Here is a 23958-nt window from a genome sequence, read left to right as displayed (position 1 = left end):
GTGGACATCAGGAATGTGGTTGTACTGACATTGGCCTTGAAAGATGGGTAAGGTTTGAATGTGTAACAGAATAGAGAATTGCATATCAGGGCAATAAAGAATAAATAGCAAAAGGCACACAGAGGAGTGTAAGCTTGTCATTGGAGTCCAGTGTAGGATGAAGGACGGAAGTAAAGAAATATACAATGGAAATGAAGGTCAGGTTTATATCAGGGAATACTTTGAATGGCAGTCAAAGGAGCTTGGATTTTATCCTAAGGATGGTGGAGGGACTCTTGATGGGTATGCAGGGTACAGGGAGGAGGGAAGTAGGAGCGGAAGGCACTGGAGCCTCCCTCCCCACGCTACCTGCCCCTCCCCCCCCCCACCCCCCGGTCCCCATACACACACCTCCAGGGACCGCTTGCAATGGTTCAGGTATGATTGCTGAAGCCTGAAAATGCTGAGCATTAAGATGAAAAAAGACAGGGAAATCTCTTGAATACATTTTAAGAAAAATGGGGTAGCATCTTCTCCACCCTTGCCCCCTTTTTAGAAATGAGGAAGCTGTGACTCAGAAAGGTTCTGTTTTGCTCAAAACATTAAGGGAGTCAGGCCTTGGGCGTCCAGTTTCTCACTTCAGGCCCAATATTCTTTCCCACTATTGCCAGGTGAGCCTGCATTGAATCTCAGTACGGCATAACTCACACTTTACAACTTGGCCACCTTTGCGAATTTTAATTTAAATACTTTGAGTCACCTCAGTGGGGAAATTTATTGGAACTCTATTTTCCTATGACCTGCCAATAGCAAGTTTAAGACTCACTTTAACAAACTACGTTACACTCCAAAGGGACTTCAACCCAATTGCTGCTACTTTTTGGGGTCCGTGCCAGACCTAGGGGAGAGGGTTTAGGAATGGATTTATACCCCTGTCAGGGTTCCCTTTGGGGAAGAGTCCTATAGATGAATACATCTTGTTCGAGTGGCAGATCATGCCCAGGGACAACTGTGGAAAGATGCTCTTTCTGATGAACCTGCAGGATCAAACTGTCTTGAGGTGGCAAAAGGGAAGGCTTCTTACAAATTATAGACAATTTGTTTGCATCCTCTGCCTGCCACTTCCTAGTCATATGATGTAGAACAAATGTTTTAACATCCCAGAAACAAGGTTTCTGTGGTCTGAAATGGGGATGGCAATTATCGGCCAGGATAGTATAAGGATTCTAGAGATACCAGAGATGAAATTCTGGGCACAGTGTAAGGTCCCATCCAAGTTCATGCTGCTATCCCAGCCCTCAGGTGTACTAGCAAGAGTAATGTTAGTTGCTTTAATAAACGAATCTGAATGTTTCAGTGGCTTCAATATAATAAAACCTCTCACTCACCCATCTATCTATGTGGGTGTTCCTGGTCCCCAGCAAGCCTTCCCTATGGTGAGTCAAGGACCCATGACTCCTACCTGTGGCTTCTTTCTCTCTAGGATAAAAAAGAGGGTGGAGAAGGCATTCCTTGGCCAAGAGCGAGACACATCACTTCCTCTCATTGGTGAGAAGTGGTCACATGACCACCACAGAAGCAAGGGTGATGGGAAATGGGAGCACTGACATGGCACCCTGTGTGCCAGTGACAATTGGATGCTATGGAAGGAGAGTGGAAATCTCTGCCCAACGTGGGGCAAAACTGAGGTGGTATTGGGCTCGGAACCAGGCGGTTGGATTTATAGTGGTGAAAATAACACTTTAGATTCACATTTCTTTCCTCTCAGCTTTTTCTAGAGCTCTGGCAGATCCTGCCCCATGTGGAACCTGGGCTCTGAGCAAGAAAACATCTGTGGTTGGAAATCGGGGCTGGTGATTCAAGCCTGTGTGGGACGTGGAGAGGATGCCCTGAGCCCTTTGCTCAACAAACAGCTCTCTCCTGCGAGGAGGAGAGAGGCCATCTGTCTGACTGCTTTGACACTTTTACCCAGTGACCTTCAGGGCTGCAGACACCTTCCCGGTAAGTTGGAGTGAGCTGGGCACACACTGTCCTTGGTTTGACCATCACTGACTCACTAAAGGTCTGGGTGAGAAGGCAAAAGTAGACAAACAGGCAACGAGGGCTTTGCCACCCCAGCCCTGTGCCATGTAACTAGACCTGTGTCTGCTTCAGAGCCAGCGGCTGAGCCTGGACGTGGGTGGGAATCGGAGCCTTGATTGCTAATGCCAGAGCCTGTGACTGTGGAGGACTGTGTTCAAAGGGGGCATGGTGCCCACAGCCAGGGCACCGGGTGAGGCAGGATGGTGGGCAGAGGAGAATACAGCTTTGGAACAACACATAACTGTTTTCTACCACTTACTAAGCTTTGTGACTTTGAATAAAAGTCACTTATTCTTTCTATGGCTCAGTTTCCCTTTCTGTAAAATTGGCATAATGCTATGGACCTCAAATGCTTTAGGACAGTGCCAGCACATAGCCATGTTTTTCTCCTCTGCCTGCCACTTCCTAGCCATATGATGTGGAACAGTTCCTTCCACGTAAAGGAGAGGAATCTGGTATCACTTCGAGGTCATTAATGTGGATACTAGTCAAGTGCCACCATTTTTTGAGCTCGTACATGTCTTAGTCCTCACAGCAACTGTGAAATATAGCATTCTTCCCATGTGTAGATTTGGACACAGGTCCCACCATGGAATCAGGAAGGAATGCTGCTAGATGTGGAGATCTGTAGCTCTACTGGCATGATACAGCCAAGAAGGGAGTTGCCCAAAGGCAGCAAGGATGCTGGGCCGATGAAGACAAAGGCTGTCTATCCACCTCAGGCGCACTGGGAAGGAGTGCACCCGCTCCTAATTCGTCCTTACGTCTCTAAGTCAGTGTTAGTCCTAAGACAGTTGTTGCCAACATCCCTAATGTGAATGCTGTTGGTTTAGAAATAGTACACACAGCTTTGGGCAAAGCAGAATAACATGCAGGAGGAGGGAAGAGCTGGTGCTGAGCTGGGCACCTCTGAACTGTCACTGGCTGTGTCTGTCCCTTTGCTTAGCACAGATGGGACTCAGGACAAAATCTCCCTCAAGCAGTGGGGCTGGGGCGGGGGGGGGGGGGGGGGGGTGTAAGAAGGGGAGGGGTATATGACCGCCCTCACTCTACTTGCTTTTCAATCAGTGTGCACATCAGGATAGATATTATGTGAGATGTGTACTCCATGTGTTTTGAATACCCTGCTTAGTTGTTTTTTTGTGTTTTTTTTTTTTTTTTTTTTTTTTTTTTTCCCCCAAACTTTGCAAAAACAATAACAATAGCCAAACTCCCAAAGCCAAGCCAATATCACATGAGTAGTTTTTCTGTTTGATGAGCTTTAAGCTTGCCGGCTCTTTCTGGGAAAAGACTTGTTGGTTATGTAGCTTGTTGTTGAGAGGGTCAGGACCACCTCTGCACACAGACAAGGGAATGCCTGCATCGCTTCTCTGTCTGCCCTCGTCCATCCTTGGCAGCAGCAGGAACTGGGTCTCCTGCGCTTCCCGTAGTTGTCCCATTTGTTTCACAAATGCTTGCTAACACCTGGGAAACAGGCTGTGTTCGGGGACGAAATCCACACATGTGAGCCAGATGTGAGCTGTCCTTCAATTCTCACTCTGCCCCTTCACGTCCTCCATCCTCCCACCTGCCTCCACGCGCCCCCCCGCCGCCCCCCTCCCCCCCCCCCCCCCCCCCCGCCAGTGCAGAGAAGGCTCCCAGCACCTCTTCACTGAAGATTCCTAAGGGGCGATGGAGGACGAGATGGCTTCGCACATCCTGGAGCAAACAATTTACAACATTCTCTTGAACTCTTTCCATCTCTCAGAGTTGGTTCTGGGACATGGCTATTGCCAGGGTCATGGTTTCCTGCTTTCCCTTTCCCTAGGCTTTCTGATCCCAGTTTGCTCCATCCCAGTCCCCAATAATCCCCCCCTCCAGCCCATGTTCAGCCCTCTCTCTTTATTTATTTATTTATTTATTTATTTATTTATTTATTGCCTTTGAAATTGTCTTTATTTCTCACCATTCCTTTAAAATCATCCATCCCAGGATTTAGCGGCCAGGCCCGGAGCAGCCGGGTCCGGTGCGGCCAGGCCGGGAGCAGCAGCTGCCAGGCTGGGAGCGGCCAGGCCTGGAGCGGCCGGGCCCAGAGCAACTGGGCCCAGAGCAGCTGGGTTGGGTGCGGCCAGGCCCGGAGCAGCCAGGTCCGGAGCGGCAGTGGCCAGACCAGGAGCAGCTGGTTGTGGAACAGACCAGAGCAACAGAGGCCAGGCCCGAAGCAGCCAGGCCCGGAACAGCTCGCTCCTTGCCTGCCTCCGCCCCAAGGCTGCCTCTCAGACATGGCTAGAAACTTTTGGAGGAACTTGAGGGTCTGCTGAATTAAATGAGGAAGGCTTAGAGCTGGATATGTTGAGTTAGTATAGCGCTGGGGTGTTGATCTGTGAGTGCCTTGTGTGGGGCCTGGATGAGGTTGGTTGATCTATTTGGAAATGTCTTTTGTGTGGGGTGTATCCTTGGGCATGTGGAGGTGTTATATTGATTTGAGAAAATGCTAAGTAACTGATTTACTATCTAAAAAATTTAAAGTTCTGAAAGTTTAAGGTCTCTTGCCAAAAAGAGGTTTTAAAGCTAACACCTTAATTTTAATGGAGAAAGGGAATGACAAGCCCTTCCCACTCAGAACAGGTAATCCAATTCCAACCAGCAGCTATGTTTAAACAATGTGTCCATTTACATTTGAATGGCTACACCTTTTGATAGCCTAAGGGCAGAAAAACAAACAAACAAGGTTTAAAATTATTAGATTTTAAAATTTATTCTTAAAAGTGTAAAAGTTTATTAATTAAAACAACAACAACAACAACAACAACAACAAAAGGAGATTGAGGAACCTGATGAGCAATAATAGCGGTTCATTATAGTAGAGTCAGTGATATGGGAGGGGAGTGGACTGACTTTTCTAGGGGGGGGCGGGAAGGGAGGGAGGAAGAGACTGAACATAAACTGTGCACCTATGGATGAGGACAATGGGGGGTGGGGAAGGAGGCGGAGGGTGGGGTGGGAACCTGGTGGGGGGGGGAAGAAATGAGGAACCTTTGTAATAATATGAACAATATTGATTAAAAAATAAATAAATAAATAAATAAATAAATAAATAAATAAATAAATAAATAAAATAAAATCATCCATCCCAGGATTCACTCCCACACAAGAAGCTCAAGCCTCAATTCTGTCCCCTCCCCACGCAAATGTGATTCATGTTTCTGATTGTATTACATGTTGCCTTTGAGGTCCCATGAACTCCCAGTCCTTTGCCCCTGCAATCCTGTTTCCTGGCTGTGTCCCTCCCTTTCCCTATTCACACTGAGCATGAAACTGAAACCTCATTCCAAGGTTTCAGCTTCCAAAGGCCCAGAAAGAAGCCTTTGCTGGGTGCACCCACTGAGCAGGGTCCATACAGGGCACAGCATGGGCTCCCAGTCATGAAAATTCAACGTCATAAAACTCATTGGAGTCCCTGTTGGTGGCAAGCTTGATGGTCCTGGGCTGTCCTAACTCCCTCAGAATCCCCTTCAGCTCAGCCCGGACCAGGGCGAGTCTGTCCTGGTTGACAGTGTCCTGGGCCGTGTAACACTCCTGGGGGACTGGGTAATACTCAATTTCTAAGCTGCGCAGCCCGGCTGTGTGGTGCAGCAGCTTCTCCACCGTGGCCACAGAGAGGCGGTTCTTTATGATGGTGAACTCTCTCAGCTGGTGACAGTGGCTCAGGACAGGCAGGATGGCTTCCACTTGAGAGTCCACCATGGCACAGTTCTCGAGGTGCAGTACCTGGAGGGTGGGTGCCAATGCCTCCAGCAGAGATCGGAGGGGCTCAGGACTAAAATCAGCGAGGCTGGCACAATACAGACACAGGGACTTCAGCTGCCTGAGTTTCGGGCACTGGAACAGGTGTTCCAGGTCTGAATGGGTAAGGTGCCCGCAATGTTTTATGATGAGTATTTCCAAGGGGAACTGCAGGCAACTGAGCATCTGGTGCAGACGTCCTCGGAGGAAGGAGAGGGAATCCAGGACCAGCTCGCGGAGGTGCAGTGGGCTGAGCATCTGAGAGAAAAACTGGGAAAAGGATATCTGTTCCTCCTGCTCCTCCCCCGCCCTCTCCTCTTCCCATTCCATTTCCTCTTCCTCCTCCAAATCCTGCTCATCATCATCCTCCCAAACCTGCTCCTCATCATCCTCCCAATCCTGCTCCTCACCATCCTCCCATTCCATTTCCTCTTCCTCCTCCCAATCCAGCTCATCTTCCTCCTCCTCCCCCTCTTCACCCAGCACTTGGATGTGGAAGAGATAGAGTTTCTGCAGGTTCTTCATCTGCCCCATATAAAGAGCAAATGTCTCCAGGGTGGTCAGGTGCCAGGTGCAGTTCAGTTCCACCTGCTGGATACAGTCCAGCTGCACTGCATCCAGGAACTTCCTGGCCCTGTGGAAGGGCACCCCAGCAACTCACAGATTCCTGCAGCACAGGTGTAGCAGCTCTTTCCTCTGCTGGGCCCATTGGATGACGTACATGGAAACCTTTGTCCTGTTGTTTATATTGAAGTTAAGGTCTAGGAACACCTCCATGGGAGCTAAGGGGTGCTCCATGTTGGGGCTGGACCTGTGCTCAGTCACTGGAAAACTCGGTGAGTATTCCTGGATGTTGTCTCCACACCATATTGTCCAGAAGTCGGAATCCGTGCACCTTAAATCCAGCACCCGCAGTTTGCACCTCCTGGGGCGAACCTCCTGGGCAAGCAGAACGTCAAGCCCATCCAACACGGCTTTTAAGACATCGACAGGAGGTAGATCATTCAGGCTCCCCAGAGGGAGGACAGCGAAGGGCCAGGCTTTTGTGATCGCCGTCAGGACTGAATAGTGTCTACCAAGGTAGGCCTGCAAGAACAGCTGCGGGAAGAGCTCAGCGGGCAGGTACTCCAGAGCTGCGATGGCCGAGGCCTGGTCCTTCACCAGGCTCTCTGCTGCCAGCTGCAAGAGTGTGGGTGGGGCGCGCATGCTCATTCTCAAGGTGCTCCAAAGGAATCCTGCTGTGACTGGCTTGGCTGGGGCTCAGATCTCAGGCCTGGTGGAGGACCAGTGCACTGACTGCAGAGTTGGAAGCCTCTGCAGCCCTCTCTCTTCTATGAAGTAAAACGACTCATCTCTGCCTCAACTTTGACCTCTAATCTTGTTTATGTCAACGGCATCATAAGGCCCAGAAGATGAAAGGCTTCTCCTTATAAACGATAGCAATCTGCTAGCTCTCAGGCTCCATTTAGACCAGAACATGAACTGGGAGACCCTGCCCAGGATGCTGGTTAGGAATGGAAATTCCTGGACCTACCTCAGACGAACAGAAGCGCCATTTCTTTAAAGGAAAAGTGGTGGTCCTCAGCTCTAGCTGCCTATAAGCATCACGTGGAGAACATTCTTTTTAATGGCCCCCAAGTGATTTAAATACGCAGCCAGCATTTCCAATCACTGGAGTACAGGTAGCTGCATTGATGACAGGCAACACAAGTAACTTACATGCAGCTTGTATGCAGAAATTCAGAGGAGAAAAGGTAAGTTCCCTCTAGGGCTGTGGAAGGGAAGCAAGAAAGAAGCTTCTCAGAGAAGGGGAGTGGTGCTTGAAGAGCACCTGGGGGAACGGGAGGTTAGGGGGGGTTATGATTGGTTGTGAACAAACAGAGGGAGAGCAGCTGGTCCAAATCACCGCTGATATTTAAAACAAGCTCATGGCGGGGCAGCTCAAAGTGGAGAGTAGAGCCTACTGGGGGCAGCACAGCCATTTGCAGGAAAACCTCTCTGCTGCCTGCCCAGCCCTCAGACGCCAGGTCTTCCCGCCCAGGAGATGAGCAGCGATGCCCAGTACAGTCTCACAGGAGTGTTGGCATTTTCCTGAGCGTTCTGCCCCACGGGTGCTGTAAGTCATGAAAATATTCCAGAAATGCCAGTATTTAAACACCCAAATTCCTTCTCCAAAGGTCACCTCTCCCATTGGAAAGAGGCACCAGGTCTGTGGACGACCAGTGTGCCAGTTGGGTGTAGACATTGAGGTTTGCATTTCTAAGGTGGCAAATGCCATTAGCTCTCCAAGGGGCCCAGCCCAGCTGCAGTGCCCACCAGGTCATGGAGGCCGATGGATACTATCAGTCATGGTCACCGTGGGGACAGGCCACGCACCGCCTTCCTCCACTCAGCGCCTGTTTGTTTAACTAACAGCAGTGAGAGTCGCCATTAAGGGCTGTTAACACTCCAAAACACTGTTTGTTGAGCCTGCCAAAGCGATGAGTGTTGACTCGGAGCACACTCTCCAGCTCAGTGTTCGCCTCTTCCCAACTCTGAGTTTACAACTCAAGCGTTTTATTTCCCAACCATGTGAGTGAATCACACAAGCCTGTGTGCACCAAGGAAAGGAAACGGGGTTTGCAGGAGACATGCGATGAATGAGGGAGTGCTTACACCAAGCACACCCCCTCTTCACATGAGAAAACATACCCCCTCTTCAACATGAACTGGCTTTCTGGGGAGCTGGCTTGTTTACTCTGACTCCACATGTGTATGTGTGTGGACGTTGCCAATTACTGGGCTGAGGGGACCTCTCTGCTGGTGAATTAAAGAAACAAACAAACATTAAACAAATGTTTCCGCTGCATCTGTGAGCTGCCTGCCTACCTCTGCAAAGGCACCGACCACATTCTTGTGCCTTGACATTAAATAGTTGCTTATGGCCAAAGCCGGTTTGGCTCAGTGGTGGAGCGTCGGTCTGTGGACTGAGGGGTCCCGGGTTCGATTCTGATCAAGGGCATGTACCTTGATTACGGGCACATCTCCAGTGGGGGGTGTGCAAGAGGCAGCTGGTTGATGTTTCTCTCTAATCGACGTTTCTGGCACTCTATCTCTCTCCCTTCCTCTCTGTAAAAAATCAATAAAATATATTAAAAAAATAAAAAGTTGCTTATAACCCTCTGTGGGACTCTGGGACCCAAATGACAGACTCCTGAATCTTTTCAGAGCCCCAGAGTCAAAGCTGGGGAGAGGGCTTTAGGAGATGGTAATAGTCATATATACCATCATTTATTGTCCAAATAGGACCTTTTTAGAGTGAGAGGCTGTGCTATTGATAATCACACCAGGACTACAGGTGTTGGCTGGGTCATTTAGTCTTCTCACTAATAAACCATCTATTATGTTTATTGAGCTCCTACTATATGCTAGGACAGAGGTTGGCAAACTGCGGGTTGAGAGCCACATTTGGTTCTTTGGCCCCTTGAGTGTGGCTCTTCCACAAAATACCACGGCCTGGGCGAGTCTGTTTTGAAGAAGTGGCATTAGAAGAAGTTTAAGTTTAAAAAACTTGGTTCTCAAAAGAAATTTCAATCGTTGTACTGTTGATATTTGGCTCTGTTGACTAATGAGTTTGCTAACCACTGTAGTAGGAATTTAACTCCTTAATTATTCTATTTAATCCTTAGGAATGTTATTACCATTTTTAAAAAATCTTTATTGTTGCAAGTATTACATATACCCCCCTTTTCCCTCCATTGACCTCTGCTAGCCCCCCATTTTGTTTCCCCCCCCCCCAGGCCTTCACCACTCTATTGTCGGTGACCATGGATTATGCATACATACATGCATACAAGTTATTTGTTTGATCTCTTCCCACTCACCCTCCCCTACCTTCCTTCTGATGTTCCACAGTCTGTTTCGTGTTTCTGGAACAAAATAGATCCAGAAACACAGTGCTTCTGTGCTTCTGGATCTATTTTGTTCATTAGATTCCACAAATGAGTAAGATTATGTGATACTTATCTTTCTCTGATTGGCTTATTTCACTTAATATAATGCTCTCCAGGTCCATCCAAGCTGTTGCAAATGGTAAGAGTTCCTTCTTTTTTACAATTGTGTTGTATTCCTTTGTGAAAATGTACCACAACTTTTTAATCTGCTGATGGGCACCTGGGCTGTTTCCAAATCTTAGCTATGGTAAATTGTGCTGCTTTGAACATAGGGGTGTATATATCCTTTCTGATTGGTGTTTCTGACTTCTTAGGATATAGTCCTAGAAGGGGTATCAGTGGGTCAAATAGGAGTTTCCATTTTTAAATTTAAAAAAAAAGAAACTCCATACTCTTTTTCACAGTGGCTGCACCAGTCTGCATTCCCACCAGCAGTGTAGTAGGGTTCCCTTTTCTCCACATCCTCGCCAGTACTTGTTTATTGATTTGCTGATGATTGCCATTCTGACAGGTATGGGATGGTATCTCGTTGTTTTGAATTGCATCTCTCAAATGATTAGTGACTGAGCATTTTTTCTTATGTCTCTTGGCCTTCTGAATGTCCACTTTGGAGAAGTGATTATTTAGGTCCTTTGCTAATTTTTTTGATTGGATTGTTTGTCTTTTGTTGAGTTGTATGAGTTCCCTGTATATTTTGGAGATTAACCCCTTATTGGATGTATCATTGGCAAATATGTTCTTTCATGCAGTTGGCTCTCTTGTCATTTTGTTGATGGTTTCTTTCGCTGTGCAGAAGCTTTTTTATTTTGATGTAATCCCATTTGTTATTCCCATTTTATAGATAAAATGAGGACTCAAGGAGTAACTGGGATAAAATGATTGGTCTATGCAAGCATGAAAAACCCTGCTGAGAGCAGACGAGGAAGGGTTTGGACTGAGGTCTGAATCATTCCAGAGTGCACTCTCTCTGCACTGTACAGTATAGTGTCTCCTCCTGTAATTAAATGTTTTCTTTTTAGAAACTGGTTCTAAGGAAACCTAAGCCAGTGGTCGGCGAACTGCAGCTCAAGAGCCACATGCGGCTGGCAAGCCTTGGTTTGCCCCTCTGTTGACTAATGAGTTTGCTGACCACTGGGATAGGGGCTTAATCACAAGGAACAACAACAGGCTGTAATTATTGGAATAGAGAGTCTAGGTCAGTGGTTGGCAAACTCATTAGTCAACAGTTTGCTGACCACTGGCCTATGCTGCTAGTTAGCTGCTACATGCCCTCCTGAAGCCAAGGAGGAGACCAAGGAAGGAAGCAACAGAAAGAGCCTCTCCCTCTTCATGGTTAGTATGTTGGCCAACTGGATGCGATTCCATTTAATGGGGGAAGGGGCTGCTTCTATTGCTTGTAAGAAAGAAAACCAAGAAAGATGGAGAAGAAAAAGGAAAAAGGATGAGGAGGAAGAAGAAAAGGAAAGAAGGAGGGAAGGAATGGAGAAAGAAGGGAAGGAGGACCACTGTTCTGAAATGGATACTCCTTGTTTTGAAAAGAAAAAGCTGGGCTCCAGAGAGGGCACCTGACCCAGTGTCACAGAGCAAATCACAAACAGGAAGTAATGATCTGGAGATTACAGTCTTTACATATTCAACCCATGTTCCTGTTGACACACTTTGCTGAGTGGCTAGCATAAGAATAAGTTAGGAAGACGTGTTGCTGCTTAAAGCTATGTCCATATTTCACCTCATTTTGACACTGGTAGCGAATAGCTGGTCCTTGGGGAAGCTTTCTTTAAAAAGAGAATTAAGCTATTTTTAAACATTGAGTGGAAAAAAACTGTCAAAGATTTCAGATGTATGAGGGGAGAGATTTTAAAGACAAGTGTGTGCCTGTTGAATTTCGTTATCTTTCTGAGTAAAAAAGAAATATAGGGTTATTGAGATGCTTCCTTTTTTTTTTCATCACTGTGGCCTGGACTATTTAAAGAAAATTAAATGTTACTAGTTGCAAAGTGGAGAAATCTACACTTACTTCCCAATGTAGTGGGATGGGGATATGGAGTGGAAAAGGAAGCCACAGTTAAAGGAAATTGGAATGAGGGAATTTACAAAGGTGAGAACACAGCAGGGACTTAGGAAGTCAGATTTAACCACCCCAGACTCCCACAAAGGACTACCCAGTGGTTGATGCATCCAAGTGAGAGTCTTCTAAACGAAGAGTCAGCTTGGGGGTTGGAGAGGAACAAGAAGAGAAATCCCAATGGACAAGACCTTGGGCTCCATTCCAACTTCCTCAGGACTGCTGGACTTTATCTGCTCACATTTACCAAGTACTCACAATGTACTGGGGACTCTCCCAAAGGCTTTATACCTGTTCATTTGTTGAACCTCCACAGTCCTGGAGATTGACACTGTTGTTATTCTCCAGATCAAATAGCTAGTAAGTGGTGGAGCTGGACTTCAGGCTGAGGCAATTCGATTCTGAGCCTGTGTCCTCAACCCCATGCCACACTCACTCTGAAATTTCCAAGGATTGGCTGGAGGCTCAAGTACCTCTGCACATGCACAGTTGAAAGGCCATCCACCCCCTCAGTAACTGCCGCTGTGCATGCTGGGCATCTCTCATGCTTCTGATTGAGGAGGTGAAGCAGTGAGGTAGCAGTGAGCATCGCATTTCCTTCTCCTTGAAATGGTTTCCCTTGCTCATTGCTCTTTAGCCTTGATCAAGCGTGTTGGGAAGGAGGGGGACAAGGAGCATTCACAGGGCTGTTGATGAGCCCATCACTCTCCAGCACATTTCTCCAAACTCCTCCACATACTTTGCTATTTGTGTTAGGGGCTCAGGTTATGGGGGTGCCTGATCTCAGCTTTGAGCTCTGTGGGGGGATGCTTTTCTCTAGGCTGAAGTTGGGTTATTTCTCTGACACTGATGTTTTTGAGTGACCTGATGCATGTGTGGTTTCATGCAACTCTTCAGAGCCTACCTATTGCTAAAATCATGAAGGGAAAAGGTGTGTGTTTAGCGGGGGGGGGGGGGGGGGGGAGACGGGGAGACGGGGAGACGGGGAGACGGGGAGACGGGGAGACGGGGACGACGGCTCTCAGGCCACAGAGGAACATGGCTGGCTCTGTGGGCTTTGCTAGAATTCTGAAAGCAGATCTAAGCATCTAAATTTAAGGGCACATAGTGTGACCTAGGGAGGGAGACTGGTGGCAGCCTAGAAAGTCAAATCTCCAGGCCAGAGAGTCAGAACAGATGACAGGGATCACAGGTGGGCTGTTTCTTTCCCAAGCACAGGCCAGGCAGCATCTCAGGAAGGAAGGAGGGAGGGAACTAGAGAGGGAGGGAGGGAGAGAAGGAAGGAAGGAAGGAAGGAAGGAAGGAAGGAAGGAAGGAAGGAAGGAAGGGTTCCTCCCACCAAACTGTGATTAAGGGAAAGAAAAAAAGTGCCCTGATATTTGCACAGGACTCTTTATAAGGAGTCAGGGAATCGAATTCTGCCCATTCTCCTCCAAGCTTTAAATCACCGTATTACCCAGGAGGATAAACACATTTGTTTCCAATGAGGCCATTCATCCAGGGAAGAAGGACCCCTGCCCCCACCTTGAAATGAAAGCCTCAGTGTGCAGAGGAAGGCCATGAGGGGTATGTCCCTGGGGTTCTTATCATTCCTAATGATGGCTGGATGCTATTTCCCAGTGGGGAGAAGGCTGATGAGCCCGGGCCCCTCCATACTGCCTGAGATGGGCCCTGGCTAACGGCAGCCCTGCTTCTTGTACCACGGGCCTTCGAGGCCTGAAACCAGTTTTCATCTTTTCAAGAAACCCCACACACCTGGAGGGAACAGAGAGCTGGTTTGCCTTAGTTCATCTGGGTGCCCAGGGGGAGAGACTAACGGCTGTTCCTTCTGGAATTCAAAGTCTGAGAGTGCTGGAGCCAGGGAGAGGGAGAGGAGGAAGGGCTGGGGGACTGCTTGCTCCCATGGAGCCCAGGCCTCGTTGCTCCTCTTAGAACATGCCCCATGCCTAGGCGGAGGAGTCCTTCGCCTGGGGACCTGCAGACTGTGCTCTGTGAGGGGAATGATTGATCGCTAAAAGCCCAGCACAGCGCAGAGTAGGTGCTTACTAAATAGTGAACGCCTGGATGAATGAACAGCCTTTACAGCTGAGATCCAGTGAGCAGGGCTAGGGACTGCTATAAAATTCACCCTTTTAGAATGTACTGTTCTGTGAGTTTTAGTATATCACGGCGTCATGTGACTATCATCACCACCTGGTCCCTAGACCCTGGTCCGTTTCAAGGGGGATCTGTGACATGTCAGGAGTGACATGTGCTCTGAAGATAACAAGGTGGGGCAAGGGTGAGGATACTGCTCATCTGCCTGGGTGGCCAGGAAAGGCCTGCGGATGGAGGGATATTTGAGCAGAAATGAGACCTGGGTTTCTGAGCAAAGGAAAGCCCAGGTAGAGGCAGCAAGACTCTGAGTCAGGAACATAGCCAGCTCTCAGGAAGGAGAAGCCATCACTGATGAAAGGTGAGAGGACAGGAGGGAGGACCTCACCGAGCATTACCAGGGATTGCGTGTGAAAGCCCGGAGTGCCACGTCTGGTGCCCGGCAGGTGCTCAGTCAAGGAAAGCTGTGATTATTGTGTTTTTTATTCCTGGTCTCCTCTTAAAGGCACCTGCTTCCAGAACACACCTTTGCACCCCTCCCCCCAGACACGACACTTCAGACACAGTCATCAAACATCCCTTTAGTGAGAGAACGGTATTTAGCTTTTAAGTTCATAATCTTTGTTTGCTATAAGAACAGGCAGGGATAAATGCCCAGGTGGGACGATAAATCACAAAGACAAATTAATATTAAACCATATGGTTAAGAATTCCTACCAGAGAGGCATTATTTCCTCAAAGGCCTTCAAAGTTCCTATTTTCTTGAGAGGAGGAGTGAAGAGTTTTCCTTTTTTTTTTTTTTTCTTCCCCGGGCCCCTGATTGAAGGCAGCTCTGTGATGGGGTTTGCTTTATAATTGGGCGAGGGGGGTGTCAGGGTCAAAGCGACAGCCAACGTGTGCAGCTATTACAACACATTACATAAATAACTCTCTATAATTGCTACCATCCATCAATTTGGGGAGATCAGTGGTGAGAGATGCTGCCAGTTTCTTGGAATGAAAACTAAAGCTCCAAATAGCCCATACGGTCACACTCGCTAATCAATGCCAGTTTTTAAAAAATTGGTCTAGTCACCAATTCAACCTTGAGAAGGAGTCCCCTGTGTATCCTTCATGTTGGTTTGCAAGACTTTGCCCAATCCTCACTTAAATTGGGGTGGTTTTTTTTCTTCTTCTCGTCTCTCACCAAACTCTTTTTACCAGAGGATTATTCTTTGCTGCCTTTCCCCAGGCTGCGGCCTGAAGCCCCTGCGGAATTGGCCAAGGACGGTTAGCTCCGAGGGGTTTGGGTTAATCTGACCACCACCGGCAGCAGAACAGAACATCCTGACTCCTGTGCAGATCTGGGGAGTTCGGACTGTCCGCTTTCTCTGTCTGCATGGGTCACGCTAACCTGATTCTTCCTTAATTCCTTAGTTCATTCTGGGTTGGCAGAGGAGTAACCACAGGTTTCAAAAACAAACAAACAAACAAGCAAACAAGCAAATGTGTTAGACGTGCGGCATTCAGAGGGTCTGAAATTTGAAAATGGAAAGGCTTCCCAGTGACCCCACCTTGCTCTTGAGCCCAGTCAGTCTGCACCTTGAGGCAGGGACATGAGTAGCCCGTCTCTCCGAGGCCTCGGGCAATGGGTCCTGCGGGAAGTGGCCGAATGAACTTAATGAACTGATGCGAAGTAATGAAGTCACTCTGGTTGAGAAGGAAATGGAACAGGAGGCTCCCACAATCAGGATCTTTTGAGTGGAGATATATTCCCAATAGCTTGCTTTGCATCATCCCAAGAAACTCTGCAAACTCCTGGAATGTTGGGGTCTTGCTTCGTTCCCACGGGAGTGGGGCTCAGAGTCTTCTCTGACCTGGTGATGTCGGGGGGTATATGGAGAGCATACGTGCCCACAGTGCATGTCACAGACACGGGGAGAGCTCTCCACCCCTGGCACAAAGTCTAGTTTTTATTCTTCATGAAAAATTGGCTCCTTTGTAAAAAAGTCCATTTCCAACAGCACGCCTATTCGATGGCGGCCCCTAAGGATGAGACGGGGCCTCGGGTTCCCTGGGCTTCGTGTCTTACGCTCTGTCTACATCTCCCAACAAGCACTTGTCTGTGTGAACGGCCCGTGCACTTCAGAATGGCGCAGCCTATTGTATTCGTCAGGAGCACTTTTGTGGGTAATTAGGAGGAAATGAAGGGATTCAAGGCTTATTTGGTGTTTCCAGAAATTCTCAGAAGTTCTTTCAGAAAGAAAAATAAGTATTATTTCTTCTCCATTTTAAGGAGAAGAAAATGGGATGGTGTTCTTTTTTTTAAAGGAAAATTGCTACTTAGAAACATGCTGTAAAATGTGTCATGCTTTTAGGTCAACGGCTACTATGCATTTACATTTTCCTGGGCCAAACCAGGTCCTGCCAGTCGTGCTTTTACCTTTCCTAGGTGCTGGTGCGAAGGGCTGGCCGCGCCATTAATGCTCCCTTCCTGGCAGAGAGGATACGGTAATCATCATGATCATCATCGTAATAACAGTAACAAGAACATCTTCTATTTGAACAGCGCTCTGTACTTTCTGAAACTCCTTTCATTGGCGTTATGATTTGACCTTGAACAGAAGCCCGTGAGGATGGCAGGGCAGGTGCCACAGGGAACGGGGGAAAGGGCTTTCTCAAGGTTACGTAGTTAAGAGGTGAGGCCAGAACCTGGGTCCCCCTACTTCCTAGCTGACACCCTTTCTCCTAGAAGAGGGTCTGTGAGGAGGGGTGGGGTATGTCCCCCCATTTTAATTTCTGTTGCAGTGGCTGATTAAATCTTAAAGAGAGTTTCTCTCGATTGTGTTCCATGGGTCTGCAGGAATGTTTGCCCGACACGGCCTTTAAAAACACTTGACACCGTACCTGATGCTGTGCTATTGACTGGGCAGTAAAGGGATCGGATCAATGTATTTCTTCGCACCGTGACAAAGATAAAGAGGAGAGTGAGATAGATAGGGATGTGTGTGTGTGTGTGTGTGTGTGTGTGTGTGTGAGAGAGAGAGAGAGAGAGAGAGTGAGAGAGAGAGAGAGATTGAGAGAGAGAGAGAGAGAGAGAGAGAGAGAGAGATTGAGAGAGAGAGAGAGAGAGAGAGAGAGAGAGAGAGAGAGAGAGAATTTTCTCCTCTCTTTAGGGGAAAGCAATGCCTGAAGGACTTCTAGAAGCCTGATTTAGGCCTTCAACATTTTATGACTCAAATAATCCATGGCTGCTGATTTCCAAGTTCTTCTTGCAAGAGCACAGGGACTTGTTCCTTAAAATGACCCAAAGAATGTTGCAAAATACTCAAATCAGAAACCACTGTATTTTTAGTTACTTTCTCCCCTTCCTCATGTGAGTAACTTCTTGTATCAGATGGAGGCAGCACACCACCCCTGCGGCAGCTGACCTCGTGTCCCAGAGAGGCCCCTGCCTGCAGCTGGGGGTGGGGGCTCCTCTCGGTCACCCCTCCTCCCCCAGCATTCCTGTCTGCTATTGCTCATTGCTGGGACACCGTGAACCTGCAGCAGACAAGGAACGTGCCTGCGTAACCTGTGCATCCCAGCACATGCCCACCACACAGCAGGCATTCAAATCCTCAGGAATAATTGTCTGGGAGGGCGGCGGAAGCGTCCATTCTGCCAGAACTTTGCGTGAGCTTTAGACTGTGCTGCTCCTAGAAATACTTTCTTTTCTTTACTTGTTAGTTACAGTTTACATTCAATATTCATTTGTGTCCCCAATACTACAGTACCCAGCTGGCACCACACCGAGCGATTGCAGTATAATTGCCCAAACACTGCTTTCCCACAAACTCCCATCACACCCCTCAAGTGAAATTCAGGAAGAAGAGAACCAGATAAGACAGTTTGTTGTCTAATAATGTCTTGGTTTATCTCAAGTTTGATGGGAGGGGTCCTCAGGAGGCAGGTCTTTTGTGGGATCTTCAGCCCAGCTCACTGAGCGGGGGGATAAGGCCAATGTGGTCAGGATCCCCTCTGTCAATAACACAAAGCTTATTGTTCATTTTATAGCCAATCTTTAAGCTTACTCCTAAAATTCTGGAATTAAATGGCCCACAAGTACCTAACTCCTTCAGTTGTCATCTGAACTGGTTTTAACATCTTATTCCTTAGCGAGCTGAACACGATCTTTGACCCTGTTTTATATTTCTAACCCAGCCCAGCCTCATGTCCTTCCTTTGGGGCAGAAGCTCCCTGCCTCCTCACGCTCACAAGCTATCCCAGACTCCTTTGTTCTCCTGGCACTTTGAATAGAACCTGTTAACACAAATGACATTGCATTATAGGTATTTATGTGTGGGCCCTCTCTCCATTTCTGTCTTAAGACCATCAGCCTTTTGAATACAGAAGCTGAGCCTTTTTTTTCATCATTCGCCCTCTCAAGCTCCTATAGATCCAAATGGGCATTCAGTGCAGATTTTAGGATGAATGAATGATGGATGAGTGAATGAAAGAATGAATTGGGCAAGGTACATGAATTATACAAAGGTGAATAAAACCAGTGGACCCGCCTATGGCTAACCAATACAAAGCTCAGCTAAATATGTGTGTCTTAATTTTACGGTCGTGTGCTGCCTAACAATAGGGATACATTATGAGAAACGTGTCGTTTGGTGATTTTTTTGTCATTATGCAAACAACATGGAGTGCACGTACACAAACCTAGCCCACTACACGCCTAGGCCGTCTGATGTAGCCTATTGCTCTTAGGCTCTAAGCTTGTACAGCCTGTTACTGTACAAAACTACAAGAGATTAAATAGAGCACAAGCAAAAAATGCTGCAATAAAAGAACTATGAACACAAAATGTATGAGGCCACTGCCAGTATAGCATGGAATACTGTTTTATGGCAAACTGTTCTCATAAGTAGAAAGAGTACACTCTAAAATAACAATAAAAAGTATAGAATAGTTAACACATAAACAGTAGCCTAGTAGTTTATTATCTAGTATTGCTGTGTGTAATTGCATGTGCTGTGCTTTTATATGACTGGCAGGGCAGTGGATCTGCTTACACCAGCAGCACCACAAACACGTGAGAAAGGCATTGTGCCATGGGGTTAAGACGGCTACGATGTCCCTCAGCAACAGGAATGTTTTTTAGCTCCATGACAATGATACGAGACCACCATCATAGGTGCACCCTGTCACTGACTGAAAAATGGTTGGATGCTGCATGATAGAGATTTCAGAGTTTGCCTGGTATGTGGGAAGTCCCATTGTAGTGCAGGTGTGTACTAGTATTTTCCTTCTCGTGGGGATGGCTTTTTGATGACTTAAGTACTGTTTGAATGACTCCAACTAATCAGTATGTGCCCGTGGTTTGGAAATATTAGACAACGTTCTTTGGTGAAGGAAGCGGCACTATTTCAAGTGCAGCATCATTTCCAGTGCAGCATAGGCCTGACTCGTTACTAACATATTTCATGAGAGACCTGATGTTGCCGAGGTTGACTTCACTGAATTCAAATAATATTCAACACAAAATGACATTTGGTCCAATGCTTTTAGATAGAAATTTAGTATTTGTTGATTAACTCACTGTATGAGTTATTACCTCGAATTTCAGGAAACTTTCTCTATGTTCCCAACTGGGCCTGGGCAATCCTCACTGTGGAAACCCTCTCTCCTCCCTCCCCTCCCTCCCCGCGCTCCTCCCCCTCCCCCCTGCCTGTCTGTCATTATAGCTCTCCCCTGAGCCTGACTTGGTGGCAGTCATCCCTGAATGAGTCCAGAGTAAAGCGCATGGGCTCTGGTTGGACCTCACTTTTACTAAATGGATATTTTCAAACAAGGATGGCATCATGACTCTCCTGCAGACAGAAAATAGACTTGCGCTAAAGATTTCATTCACTTCTCTCATCAATGAGGGAACCAGGCAGCCGTTACAGCCAGGTGTGGACGAGGAATATTGAAATGAATGTGCAAATAGAGGCAAAACCAGCTTCTCCCACAGGCGGAGAAGTGAATTGAAGCTCTGTGGCCAGGACAGGATTTACATATCTGTAAACAGGAATTAGTTTGCGTGGCTATCAGCTCTCCGCAAAAACCAGCTTTCTCTCTGTAAAACAGCTCCCCCATGATCAGTGGGTCAGTCAGAGAACCCGGAAGGCACCCTCCTCACAATGCAGGGTTTCTCAGTAAAACACACATTTTCCCCACAGCTCACATCCCACCTGTGCTGACAGGCTTTCCGGGAAAGGCCAGGCAGAGCAGCCCCGGAAGGCCAAGATGAAGAGTAGATTTCATCTATAGCACACAGGACATATTTTTGAGCATCTAATCCCAACCTGTACATTTTTATTTGATTAGGAATTATGCACAGGTATTAGGATAACCAGAATAATTTAAGGAAAACAGGTTTGGCCACTTATTGGGTACAGGATGGTTAAAAGACAAAATTCACCCGAGTGCATTTGGAAATCTAATTGGCTTTATTGATGGATTCCCGGATGAAGCAGCATCCCATCTAGCAACTAGAAGGTGCTCTGAGGGTGGTACGGAAGGAAAGATTTTTATAGGAAGAAGAGTGTGGCAAGGAAGCTATTAAAAAAGAAAATACTATTTTGGGGCAGGGACATCTGTTTTTAGGGGAAGGGAACAGAGGACTGAAGGTTTTTTTGTGTTTGTTTTTTTTAAATATATTTTACTGATTTTTTACAGAGAGGAAGGGAGAGGGATAGAGAGCTAGAAACATCGATGAGAGAGAAACATTGATCAGCTGCCTCCTGCACACCCCCCACTGGGGATGTGCCAGCAACCAAGGTACATGCCCTTGACCACTGAGCCTAACTGGTTTTGGCCTGAAGGGTTTTTATCATGCAGATTGCCTCTTCTCTCTGGTGTGTGCTTGAGGGGTGGGGAGGAGAGGAGAGTGTGGAGAGGCTGCACATGGAGGTTACCTCCTTGGCACTGACCAGAAAATTCTAGCCTGGTTGATTTTGTTAGGTATTAAATTTGGTTTGGTATCATGGGCTTTTTTTTTCTCTCTTCCCCCCCCCCCCCACACACACACACACACAAAAGATACCATTTGGGGCCTGTGATTTTCTCTTTAACATTCTCAACAGAAACATGCCTCAATTTCCCCATCTCTAAAATGGAGATGGTAACCCAGAGTTGTTGTGAGGATTGCATATGTTAATTGAAAAAATACAACGGGACTCAGCCCATACTAAGTGCTCAATCAATGTTAGCTCAAAAGGTATTATAAAACACACCAATAGAAATTAAAGTGAATGAGATATAACAGAGGTGTAAATAGGGTTTTAGCACTTGTCTTTCTGTCCTCAGTGGGTCAGCTGACCATTCCATGCTGTATGTGCATTCCATTCCAGAGACTGTAAGTAGGAGGCCGGATAAGCCCTGTGGGCTGTAGACATTGAGGCTGTGGGTGTGATAAGGGCAGGAAGCAGGAGGACCACAGAAAAGGCAGCATTGCGGGGCAGGAGAGAGATGAAGGAGTCTGAGATGCACTGGGAGGCACTTCCTAGCAAGCAGATGCTGGTATTCTGCTCTTCAGAGACATGAGGACCCCTCCTGAGGACAAAGCGGGGCGGGGGGGGGGGGGGGGGTGCTTGTCTGATGTCCTTTGCACAAGAATTTGGCAGGGATGGCAGAATGAAGTCAGGGAGAAGGAGATACTTGGTGTGGGAGGGAGCCTTGCTTTGGAGTTGGGACGCTAGGCAGGGAGATGCAGAAAAGGCCAGAGCAGTGGGCTCGGCTCCCGTTGTCCCTCACCTCTGGAAGGTACTGCTGGCTCGGGCTGTGTATGCCAGCATTGGCATGTATTGCCGAGCTGTAATGGGCCATGGTTTAAACATGACTTCCAGGCCCACTATTTTGCACAGATATAGGGATGCTTGTTTATAGACAGCAGTTACTTCATTTAGTTTTCCCGATAACTCGGTAAGAGCGTTACCACCCCCATTTCACAGGTGAGGACACTGAGGCTTACAGGGGTTAGGTGACTAGAGCTGTGAAATGACAAGCTCCGTATAAGAGGCTGCCATATAGTCTGAAAGAGCCTGTGCTCTTTGTCTTCTGTACCCGCTGTCTTCTGCTAAAGCTCAGAAAGCTGTACACCCTCTGTATGTCCTAGTTACCCCAGTTCTCAGTGTCCTCTTAGGTAAGGTGACCAGACATCCCAATTTTTAACAATTTCGGGACTTTTTTAAAACACCACGGGACGCGGGACAAATTGTTAAAAATCAGACTGTCCCGCCAAAAGCGGGACGTCTGGTCACCTTACTCTTAGGAAAGAGCTTCCTCCTCAGCTGCGGGGTATCTGTCTGAAGAGCAGAATACCAGCACCTGCTCAGTAGGAAGTGCCTCCCAGTGTAGCTCTGTCCCCACCCAGAAAGCAGACAGATGGCCTGTGGAGAGGGCCAGGCGAGGAGGGAGCCTCCGGTGGCCCAGAGGCCCACAAATATCCCTTCAGAAGGCACGGCCCGCCCAGCTGCGGTGGGACAAGTCAGAGTGGAGGCTGGCAGGACCCGATCTTCTAAGAAGATTCAACAGAGACCCTCCAGCATCTCACTGCACAGGTGAAGGATCTGATTTGCCTCAGGCACCCACCGGGGAAAGGCCCGAGTAATCTTCCAAGTCCTGCCCTCTGCTTCGTCTCCATTAATGGTCAACTCGTACCACTTCCAAAGAATCGGAGGAGGCTTGCCCTGAAAGTGATAAGTTACAGACGAATCTAGTACGTCACTGTAAAATATGCTGGACAGTTTAAAACTCTGCGTGCAGGCCTCGGTGAGGTGATCAAAGGTGAGCAAGGGGGATCCCGGGGCCCTGCTGGAAGGCAGAGCTCAAGATGATTTATCAAGTCGGTATCTCACCTTCCCATGACCCTAGCAGATTGCAGAGCAATTTCCCGCCCATGCTTGGTATGATATTTAACACGTGAAGAGCCTGCTTAAACAGCGCTTCTAAAACGTTCTTTCTTATCTGCTTTGTAAAAGGCATTCCAGGTTTGTTGAATGAATGAATGAATGCATGACAAGTGAGTCTTTTTTCCCCTTCAGTATCAAAGATCAGCCCTTGATTTAAGTCATCACCAACCCCGGGAACCATAGGTGATAGGTTTGCTGGGGCAGATTAGAGACAGCTCGGTTGAAACTCTCACTGAATGCTGAGAGGTGGCACTGTCAGGGCTCTGCCTGCACGTTGAGTTACACGGTGGATCGTGGTTGTGACAGCGGCTCTAGGGACCAACCCCACTCACCAGCTCATGCAGAGTGGAAAGCCCTTCCATGTGCTAGTTTTGCACGAGACAGATCAGTCTAGTGGCAACTTTTTTGGTGAACACAGTAAAGGTGGCTTCGGAAACACCGGCGCCGGGCTTCAGAGATGTTAGTCTCACCGGCCTTTGTCCACGTGCCGAACAACAGAGGGGCAGCCCCTGTGCCGCAGCGGGAGTGTTTTATCTTTAAAAGGGGATATTGTTCTTTCTGTTCTCTAAAGAGGCAGCGTGAGCTCGTTGAGGTTACAGAGAAAGGAGCTTCCCGATTTAGGGGAAAGGGGAGTTGAGCGGCCCTCCTGCAAGATGTCAGTTTCTAATGCTTGGACTTTTCATAGAGTTCTCCTCCTCCTCCTCCTGGGGACTAGGCACGTGGCATTCTAGCAAGTTCGAAAGGTCTTACATTCAGACCGACCATTCATTTGCAGCAGAATAACAACAACAAAAAATAACAAAGCAGCTAAAATCCGAGTGTTGCAAACGTCTTTGGCCAATAATTGTGAAATAGCGTTGCTTTTGCCAGTTCCTGTTTTCATTTTCCATAAATCTATTCTGGTATCGGTTTATTCCCTTGAAGTAGATGTAGCAAGTTCTCAGTGACACCGAGTAAAACAAGATAACCAGAAACACCACTGGTATGTTAAACGAGAGCAACAAAACCCTGACTCTGCGTTCAACTTAGAAAAATGGCCTCCTAGGGGCAGTTCCCCAGGTTTCAGAGAAGCCACAAAACTACCTGAGCGCCCCCCAATGATGTGAACACATCTGTGGTG

General features: G+C 47.6%; 1 protein-coding gene and 1 long non-coding RNA gene across 3 annotated transcripts in view; one reads left to right on the top strand and one right to left on the bottom strand.

Moving 5' to 3' along the window:
* The window catches only part of LOC311630573, a 37663-nt gene extending 33485 nt beyond the window's left edge, over positions 1-4178 (top strand). Inside the window, exons 4-5 of one of the 2 annotated variants that reach the window (XR_014796412.1) lie at positions 1748-1980; positions 4033-4178. This is a non-coding gene — a long non-coding RNA (uncharacterized lncRNA). Of the gene's footprint in view, positions 1-1747; positions 2517-4032 lie in introns of those variants that run through there. The other variant, XR_014796413.1, reaches the window with a different exon arrangement.
* A 1285-nt stretch (positions 4179-5463) lies between these two features.
* LOC311630273 (PRAME family member 12-like) lies at positions 5464-7032 on the bottom strand (the record flags this gene model as incomplete). Its single annotated transcript, XM_084899138.1, has 3 exons — positions 5464-6084; positions 6313-6460; positions 6548-7032. The coding sequence occupies 3 exons, from the start codon at positions 7030-7032 to the stop codon at positions 5464-5466; spliced, it is 1254 nt and encodes a 417-aa protein (XP_084755264.1).
* Between the last annotated feature and the right edge of the window lie 16926 nt (positions 7033-23958).

The sequence above is a fragment of the Pipistrellus hanaki genome, assembly GCF_964339955.1.
Source record: "Pipistrellus hanaki genome assembly, chromosome: 11".
NCBI classification, from domain to species: Eukaryota; Metazoa; Chordata; class Mammalia; order Chiroptera; family Vespertilionidae; genus Pipistrellus; species Pipistrellus hanaki.
Note: the sequence above shows the minus strand (reverse complement) of the source record. Positions and strands in the feature narration are given on the sequence as shown.